General features: G+C 45.2%; 1 protein-coding gene across 1 annotated transcript; it reads right to left on the minus strand.

Annotated features, from left to right (window-relative positions):
* Positions 1-1,709: 1,709 nt before the first annotated feature.
* Positions 1,710-7,646, minus strand: LOC143212430 (uncharacterized). Its single transcript, XM_076431267.1, has 6 exons — positions 7,346-7,646; positions 6,759-7,042; positions 5,433-5,871; positions 4,387-5,034; positions 4,059-4,305; positions 1,710-3,147 (listed from the first exon to the last, which is right to left on the minus strand). Exons 1-6 carry the CDS (start codon positions 7,644-7,646, stop codon positions 1,710-1,712), a joined length of 3,357 nt encoding a protein of 1,118 aa, XP_076287382.1.
* Positions 7,647-10,115: the final 2,469 nt, after the last annotated feature.

Here is a 10,115-nt window from a genome sequence, read left to right on the forward strand (position 1 = left end):
AATACCGATAGGGATGGGATCAAGTACCTCGCACAGTTTCAAACCTTGATTGATGGAATTCGAACTCGCTATAAGCACTTTGAAAAATAGAAATATAAAAAATAGAAATCCTCCGTATACTCGAATCTATGCCAGATAGTTTCGAACTTTTTTTACAGTAAAGTTCCAATCTAAGTCAATTCTCGGTTTTGTGTTGTGACATAGATTGGGATCGGATGCTATTTTTTTGTGGCCACGTCGACCGCGTCGAACATATAAAAAAGGACTACCAAGTTCGAGAGCCCTCGGTCACCGAGAAGTGTAAACATAACTAATTCAATAACAAAAATTCTTTATTTTTCATAATTTTTTGATGGGAAAATGATACTAACTATGATATAATTCCAATTGTATTTACTTGTATAATGAACGATGAAATTTTTTCGACGCAAAGAAGGACAGCGTATAAGAAAGAAAGAGACGCGGAGAGTCGCGGCGCGCCGGCACAGTTCAAAGCATTTCCCAAATCATATTTATTTGGTATTATTTTTATTAGAAAAATGCCACGAATATCTTGGTCAAAGTCGCATAAAAAAATTGTATCGTCGAAATCTCTCCAACATGGAGAAATCCCGTATTTCAAAAATAGTGTTAGGATATAAAAATGGAAAAGGAATGAATTATAAATAAACAAACAGAATTGAGCCGAAATATCTTAAATAGTTTATTGGCTCATTGGGGAAAAGCCTTGCGGGATAAAAACCCCAGAAATAAAGAATTAAACGTGGATTACAAAAGAAATAACGATGAAGATGTGAGCGTTAGAGTAGCGATAATAATGAATTATCATGTATTGATAGCGTTATGTATACGACTCGGAGTTCTACTGGATCCCATATGATTCCGCGGGATCCCTCAAGTATGTAGTGTGTGCTGCGGCACGACCTGGCGGAGTATGACTCCGAGGGATCCCTTGGTGTATATGGATAAATGTGTGCTACGGCACGACCTGTTGGAGACACTCCTCCATGGGATCCACACGAGTGTATATAGAGGTGTGCTACGGCACGACCTGGCGGAATCGTGATTCCGCGGGATCCCTCAAGTATGTTGTGTGTGCTGCGGCACGACCTGGCGGAGTACGACTCCGAGGGATCCCTTATGTTGTTATGTATATATGTTCGTTATGATCATGTGCAAACATGATTTGCAATATCGCGCAATATCGTTCACACTGGACACTACCGTGGTTCAATCACAGGATCTCTTCTCTGATCCTTGTCCGAAGGATATCGAAGTGCCTCTACCGGACGACTTTCTACGACTCTGTCGATCGCGCCTTTCCGACTACCCTCATCTGGGGCCCAACCGTCCTTTTGTCTTCGCTCGAAGACCCCAGGAAAATTCGGCGCCGCGCAGTCGACCGATGGTTTACGTTATGGCGCGCACATGCTTATATTGGGGCTGACCCGCACTAAAACCGTGAACAAAGAACATCCTGTCTGGTATATGTCACGAGACGTAGACCGTTCTCGGTCCTCACTTCGTACCCTTGACTCGAGTACATAAAAAAAAGGAAAACCCTCTTCGTCGCGACGAAAATTTATGGTCGCGGTCGAACACGCTCCCCCCGTTGCGAGTGGACGAGTAATAAATCTAACTTATAAACTACGTCACTATAGTTCCGCGGGATTCAAACGCCGACAATCCAATGTAATGTTCACGTCTCGTTATGTGTGTTCAGTCAATGGACACAATTGCGTGATGTTCCGCTTGATAACGCCGTTGGTGGTTTTGATTGTGGCGACTCGGATTTCGCCATCCTTGCCGGGGTGGACCTCCATGACTCTGCCCAGCCTCCATCGCATGCAAGGTAGATTTTTGTCCATCAGGATTACAACTGAATTGACCTGGAGTTCGCCACGGGTTGTGAACCATTTTTGGCGCTTCTGTAATTCATTGAGGTACTCTTGGTACCATCGTTTCCAAAAGTCTTGTCGAGCCTTCGAAATTACTTTCCAAGAGGTTAGCCGGTTCTCTGGAACGGAAAGATAATTATTTTCCGGTAGCATCGTAAGTGGTCGACCTACCAATACATGCGCTGGTGTTAATGCGATAGGATCATTTGGATCGGTCGAAATAGGACACAACGGCCTAGAGTTTAAAATCGCTTCGATTTCTACTGCGAAGGTAGTGATCTCTTCAAACGTGAAGAGACGTTCGCCGATAACCCGTTTAAAATGATGCTTGAACGATTTTACAGCGGCCTCCCATATGCCTCCGAAATGTGGTGTTAACGGTGGATTAAAATGCCACGTTATGGACTTGCTTACGGCAAATTCGTTGACGGTTTCTTTAAATTCTGTGGATTCGAACAACGCGTACAATTCGCGTAGCTGGTTATTCGCGCCGACAAAATTAGTACCATTGTCCGAATATACGTGTGCAGGTATAGCTCGACGCCCGATGAAACGTCTGAAGGCGCCGAGAAAACCCTCGGTTGTAAGATCGCTTACGATTTCGATATGGACCGCCTTGACCGACATACAAATAAAAACGCAACCGTATGCCTTTACGCTGTTTCTATTGCGATGCTTTTTTTCTTTAATAAAGAACGGCCCGAAGAAATCTACACCGGTGTGAGTAAAAGCCGCCGTTTCTTCGACACGTGATTTGGGTAAATTTCCCATTTTTCCTTGTAACGGAGACGGTCGGAAACGGATGCAACGAACGCATCGTCGTACGACTTTCCTCACTTGATTTTTTCCGTCCAGGAGCCAGAAACGATGGCGAGTGGTGTATAGGGTTGTTTGAATACCGGCATGGTACGTGCGTTCGTGTATTTCACGGATTATAAGATCAGTAACATGATGATAAGATGGTAAAAGAATCGGATGTTTCTGTGTGTAGGGAATTTTGGCATTCTGTAACCGACCGCCGACACGAAGAAGTCCGAATTCGTCCAGAAACGGACTCAGCGATGCGAGTCGACTGCCTTTTACTTCCTTCGATGCTGAAATGCGTTCAATTTCCTCGGAGAATTGTTCTCTTTGTATCGTTTTGATGATGACGCATTCCGCGTTGCTTATTTCTGCTATACACAACTCGCCCGTATATTTGTTAGATCGCCGCACACGTAAGCAACGCGCGATTACACGTGTGAGGTTTCTATACGAAGAAAAATTGTGAAAAAATTCGCATCTGTCGTGCTGTAATGTTAAACATGTATTTTTCTTACAACCCGGTAGCTCCTTGACAGTAATGTTTAAGGGGGTACTATACCCTCGATTTGTAACTAGAAAATAACTATTTATCAATGTTATAAACCTCTGTGCAAAAAAAAAGTTTGGTAACATTGATAAACACGCAACTGCCTAATGAACACGAGATGGAGTTGCTTCCTATTTATATATTCTATTCAGCTCGTCGCGAATGCCGTTACACAGGGCAGCTCGCACTAATATCAGTGCCACCGATGAGAATATCTAACTCATCTGTGTCAGTTTTGCTATGATTCCACGATGACAGCAGTGCAGCAGTGAAATGTTGCACAATATCACAGCACTGATTGACAGTCCTCCTGACTAGGCGCCATCTCGTCTAAACGAACTGCACTAAAATTGGCTCTAGACTGGCTCTGCATCCGGGAGGACCTCTGTCTTCATGGGGAAATCTATGCTAATGTGAATGAAATCACGCGCCTCGATTTTTTGACCTTATACGAGCATATTTTGAGCTGCACAAAGGTTCATTTGATAGAGGAAGGTTCATTACAGGGCGCTCTTCTCGTCATATCAGTCAAAAAAGTCTCTTTGAGACAGAAAAATACATTGAAATCTGCGGTTATTTTTCTAGATTTTTTCTCTACTTTGGGCACTCATATTATTAGATATAAACATAATCTCGTTAAATCATGAGAAGACCGCCCTGTATTTAACCTTCCTCTACAGAATGAGTCCTCACCCAGCTCAAAATATGCTCAAATAACGCCAAAAAATCGAGGCGCGCAAACCCATGTTTCGACCAAAAATCTAGTAAGATTCTAGTTATTTTCTAGTTACAATTCGAGGGTATAGTACCCCCTTAAACTTGCCGGCCAAGTAGACTCGTGTTCGCGTAACCAATGGGGTCCCTCGAACCACGAATCGTTCTCGCGGAATGTCGCAGGAAGTTGTCCGCGAGACAATGCATCGGCCGGATTGTCTTTTGTTTTGATATGCCGCCATTCCGCTTCCTTGATGGCCTGGATTTCCGCAACGCGATTCGATTCAAAAACCTTCAACACGGTTGGAGACTTTTTTAGCCACTGTAATACTATGGTGGAATCTGTCCAGAAAAGAACACGATTAACTGAGAACTTAAAAGCAACCCCGGTCTCTTGATAAAGCCGGGCCAACGTTAACGCACCGCATAGTTCGAACCGCGGTATAGTTGTCTCTTTAAGAGGTGCAACTCGCGATTTAGCACATGCCAGACGAACGAGGGTGCGATCCTTCTGATTGCGGGAACGAATGTAGATACACGCGCCATATTCCACCTTGCTCGCGTCGCAAAATCCATGAATTTCAATGCTGGTAGGATTATCGAGCAAAAGTCTCCGATCTATCGATAAATTGTTTATACACGGAAGTTGGTTCGAGAAGGTTAGCCATTGCGCATGCAGCGCTAGCGGAACCGATTCGTCCCAATCGAGCTTCGTTTTCCAACATTCCTGCATGAAAACCTTTGCAGTCAGAATTATTGGTCCCAGAAGCCCGAGAGGGTCGAAAATTTTGGCGATCTCGGATAGAATTTCGCGCTTTGTCGATTTCGTGGGAGATTCTGATGAATTTACAGTATATACCAATTTATCCCCCTGCGCGTGCCATCCGATGCCTAAGGTCTTTATCACCGGGCTCTCATCGGTCGCGTAATCCGTTCCGAGAAGTTTTTCGCTTATGGAGTCAAGGGCGTGATTGTGGTTCGAGGCCCATTGCCGAATAGTGAAACCGCCGCGTTTCAGGAGTTCGATTACCTCGTTGCGAATAATTAAAACCTCCTCCAAAGAATTTGCACCTGTCAAAGATCGTCAACATATAAATCGCGTTTCAAAATTTCGGAAGCATATGGGAAATCTGCGCCTTCGTCGATCGCGAGCTGTTGTATGGTTCGGATAGCGAGGTACGGAGCGGACGATACGCCAAAGGTAACGGTATTTAGTTCAAATGTTTTGATTCTATTGTCGTGATACCAGAATATACGCTGATATTTGCGGTCTTGTGGGTGAACTAAGACTTGTCGGTACATTTTTTCGATGTCGGCGGTAATGACATAGGAATGCGTGCGGAATCGTAACAAATGTTCGAAAAGTTTGTCTTGTATTGTAGGACCTACCATAAGTCCATCGTTTAATGACATATTTTTAGGCGACTTGGCCGACGCATCGAACACGACGCGGATTTTTGTAGTCGTACTTGTGGCCTTTACGACGGCGTGATGTGGCATATAGTAGCCAGTAGTTGAGTCGTCGGTAACCAATGACATATGCTCAAGCGTAATGTACTCTTGCATCACCTTGTGATATTCTTCCTTAAGAATTGAGTTTGCGTTGAGCTTTCGCTGAAGTGAGTGGAACCGACGTAAGGCGTTCTGTCGCATGTCGCCGAAATCTCTATCACCGGCACGAAATGGTAATCGTACTACGTATCGTCCGCTCTCAGTACGCGTCGTGTTGTCGCTATAATGAGTCTCGCATAACGATTCTACGGATAGTTTCGACGTTTCTGCGTCCACGTTTTCAATCAGCCAGAACTTCGCGATTTGTTCTTTCAACTCTGCTAGATTGCACGAGATAACTCGATTTTCCGCGCTGTCTGTTGTTCCGCCTACTACCACCCATCCAAGTTGGGTTTTCTGTAAAATTAGATCGCAGTCATCGCGAGATAAGTTGATCTGCCCTATCGATATCAATGACAAAGTGGCCCCAGCGCCAATCAGAATATCAACGGGCCGCGGAATATGAAATTCAGGATCGGCAAGACGTATGTTAGCAGGAATTGCTATTGATTCGCGTGGAAATACCTCATCGGGTACCGAATCCGTAATTCGCGAGACAGTTAAACACGTTAATGTTTTCTGGAAGTCGCTGTGGAGCGATCGGAGCGTAACCTGAATCAAATCTTTTGACATCGTGGTCATCTCATTGATTCCGTTAATCGCAATCGAGCATGGTTGGGTAGGAAGGTTTAGCTGTTGTGCGAGAGTCTCAGTCATAAAATGCGCCGTCGCGCAGGTATCGAGAAGTGCCCGAGCTTCAATGAACGTTCCGTTGTGCTTTCGGATGCGAACTATTGCACTCATCATTAACTGTGAGCGAGGAACGCGACACGCGGCGGTCAATGCGAGCCTTGATAGTCATGTTGAACCCGGTTCAGCCGCGACATTCGCGGACTTTAGCATTGTATCAGCCTGTACGGTAGAAGGTTGTCGCGTGCCGAAATTGTGCAGCAACGAATGGTGAAAACGCCCACAATGTTTACAACATGACGACCGACATTTTCCGCTATGAGATCGCAAACAGTTTCGGCACAAATTCTTTCTATTTATAATGTCCCAACGTTGGGACACGGGCAATTTTACGAATTCCGGGCAACTATATAATAAATGGTGTTTGTTGCAATAAGAGCAAGTGCGCACGGTAGCTGTAACGAAGGCACGCCAGCCTCACCTTTACGCGTTTTGATTCTACGAGATTCCCGTTCGGACCGACGCTTGACTCCCGTTTCGGTGTTATCGCGAACGGCACCCTTCTCTAGAGTGATCCGTCGGAACTTCGTTTCGTTTATGAACTTGTAAAATTCTTCCAGCGTAGGAAGAGTGTCCAAGCTCAGTGTCTCTTCCCATTTTTCACGTATCTCGCTAGGCATTGCTCTTTCTAGAAATCGAATAATCAAAGAACTATCCGGAGTAACCTTTAATGATTGTAGCATATTTAAATGTTGACGAACATCGTCAACCAATTTCGCGAGTCCGCTAGCTGGGATTTTATTTGCTGTTCCTAAGTCAATAATGGCGTCTAAGTGCTCTGAAACGAGAATACGCCGTTTTTCGTACGAATCTACTAAAAGACGCCACGCATTTTGATAGTTGTCCGCGCTTATATTGAAAACCAAAATCTTGTTCAGCGCGTCACCGATTAGCGAGTTTTTCAAATAGATAAACTTCTCTAAATCTGTTATGTCGGTACGCCCGTCGATCATAGTTAGAAATGTGTTCTTATATGAGAGCCACTATTCCAAGCTTCCGTCAAATTTCGGTAATTCGGCGACCGGCAATTTCAACGTACGCCGTCGTCCCTCTCCTAAGGTCGTATTTAAGTATGAATTACCGAGCGTCTCGTTTACCGGCGCGGATGACGGTGCAGCGACTTCCATAGACTTAATTTTACTTGCGATGTCGTAATACCGATCCTGAATGTCTTGGATTTCGTCCAAATGATTATTCTCAGGATCGATAATTGCGAGTTCATCATTCAACTCCTCGTATGCGTGAAACAATTCCGTGACTCTATTCAACCGCATTTTGAGATTCGTTTCGTCATATTGGCCCGACGTGATGTAGTTCTCGAGCTGCGTTATTTGTCGTTTAAGCGACGTACGCTTTTGACCAATTATGCGGATCCTATCCATTATGATTATACTACGTACTCGCACGCACCGTATATATGTATGATTAAATCTAGTCTATTTACGAAAACGCACAGTCGAAAATTATGGCTGATAATCGGTACTTATCTTTCGCTGATGGACAAAGTCTGCAGCAGGAGGCGATATGGGCGAGAGGTCCACCGTATGATGCTGAAGATTGTGTCCAGAGTTCATCAACGTTCGTTCGTTAGAGTTCGACGTGTTATCACTGAGCACTGTTGTCTTTAAATCTCCGGATCACACACACACACCGCGTACTAGAAATTCCGACAAATTTGCGGACACGCGATAGTACGCGTCTAAATAGAATATCAATACTGTAGAAGCACCGTAATTCAGATCTATGTAGATATAGCTCAGACTTGTTTCGGGGAGATGATGCTACGTTCGCTGTCAGAGCCGAAGTCGTCCGTTAACCGCGCGCTTTCCTTCGAGGGACCGTTTCCCCCTCCAAGGGATGCGCCCCGTCTTCGTAGGGCCCTCCCTCGGGCAAGGAAAATGTCTCCCTCGGTTTTCCGTGTCCAGTGTTAACGGCGATTGCGCTCAACTTTCTAATGTTTTGTCACATCTTCATCGTTTTAACGCTCACACCTCACAGGAGGCACCATAAAATGTATCGTCGAAATCTCTCCAACATGGAGAAATCCCGTATTTCAAAAATAGTGTTAGGATATAAAAATGGAAAAGGAATGAATTATAAATAAACAAACAGAATTGAGCCGAAATATCTTAAATAGTTTATTGGCTCATTGGGGAAAAGCCTTGCGGCATAAAAACCCCAGAAATAAAGAATTAAACGTGGATTACAAAAGAAATAACGATGAAGATGTGAGCGTTAGAGTAGCGATAATAATGAATTATCATGTATTGATAGCGTTATGTATACGACTCGGAGTTCTACTGGATCCCATATGATTCCGCGGGATCCCTCAAGTATGTAGTGTGTGCTGCGGCACGACCTGGCGGAGTATGACTCCGAGGGATCCCTTGGTGTATATGGATAAATGTGTGCTACGGCACGACCTGTTGGAGACACTCCTCCATGGGATCCACACGAGTGTATATAGAGGTGTGCTACGGCACGACCTGGCGGAATCGTGATTCCGCGGGATCCCTCAAGTATGTTGTGTGTGCTGCGGCACGACCTGGCGGAGTACGACTCCGAGGGATCCCTTATGTTGTTATGTATATATGTTCGTTATGATCATGTGCAAACATGATTTGCAATATCGCGCAATATCGTTCACACTGGACACTACCGTGGTTCAATCACAGGATCTCTTCTCTGATCCTTGTCCGAAGGATATCGAAGTGCCTCTACCGGACGACTTTCTACGACTCTGTCGATCGCGCCTTTCCGACTACCCTCATCTGGGGCCCAACCGTCCTTTTGTCTTCGCTCGAAGACCCCAGGAAAATTCGGCGCCGCGCAGTCGACCGATGGTTTACGTTATGGCGCGCACATGCTTATATTGGGGCTGACCCGCACTAAAACCGTGAACAAAGAACATCCTGTCTGGTCTATGTCACGAGACGTAGACCGTTCTCGGTCCTCACTTCGTACCCTTGACTCGAGTACCTAAAAAAAAGGAAAACCCTCTTCGTCGCGACGAAAATTTATGGTCGCGGTCGAACAAAAATAATGGAAAATAAACAAATTTTGCAATTGGAGTAGTTCACACCGATATATCCGACCCGGTATCAGATTACGCGGCATGTTTACACTGCTCGGCGACGAAGGCACCTCGAGCTTCTTGGGTCCTCGCGGGGTATGCCCTCCAGTGGAAGGGGTAGGCGAACTGGTTTAGAACGGTATCCTCCGTCGCGCTTAGATTAGGACTTTACTGTACTTTCGTAAATGGAAGTAATACTTGCAAGTATATTCGAATCTTAGTCGAACAGATTCGAAACTTTTATGAATATCGTACCAGTGTTACCAGACAGGGGTAATCGAAAAGGAATCGAGGGGAATAAAAGTACCACCTCCTCTCTGATGATCAGAGCAATATGTGACACGTTGCGCGACGAGAATAGAGTGAGCAGTAATGCCAGAACGAGCTCCAAACGGCGCTCATGTACTCTCCTCCTTACCCCTTCCATTATTCCATTCCAGCACCGTGCGCAGGCGCACACTCCACGGTCCCCATCGCGCACGTGCAACGTGTCTCGCATTCGCCCGACTCATTCCCCGTCATCAGAGAGCGGGTACATTATTTCACCGTGACTCCCATCATCTGGCATCACTGAGAGTGAGGCAGAGTGAGGCGAATGGGAGACACGTTGCGCGTGTGCGATAGGGACTGCACGGTGGAATAGGATAGTGGAAGGGGATAAAAGTGGAGAGCCTGGAAAGGGAATGAGGTACGTTTCAACCTCAATCTGGCCACACTGTATCGTACCAGAAATTCTGATATTTCTAATCATAATTCTTTTTACTTTTAATATCAATTG

The sequence above is a fragment of the Lasioglossum baleicum genome, chromosome 9 (assembly GCF_051020765.1).
Source record: "Lasioglossum baleicum chromosome 9, iyLasBale1, whole genome shotgun sequence".
In the NCBI taxonomy this organism is placed as follows: domain Eukaryota; kingdom Metazoa; phylum Arthropoda; class Insecta; order Hymenoptera; family Halictidae; genus Lasioglossum; species Lasioglossum baleicum.

Bases quoted from the DNA above. Each gene is read 5' to 3' on its own strand.
- LOC143212430 (XM_076431267.1), bottom strand. From the start codon at position 7,646: ATGGATAGGATCCGCATAATTGGTCAAAAGCGTACGTCGCTTAAACGA. The intron at 5,872-6,758 runs GTTCGCGATAAC...CTAATTTTACAG, and splicing joins TCACTCTAGAGAAGGGTGCC to AAAACCCAACTTGGATGGGT. The intron at 5,035-5,432 runs GTACGACTACAA...GATCTTTGACAG, and splicing joins CGCCGTCGTAAAGGCCACAA to GTGCAAATTCTTTGGAGGAG.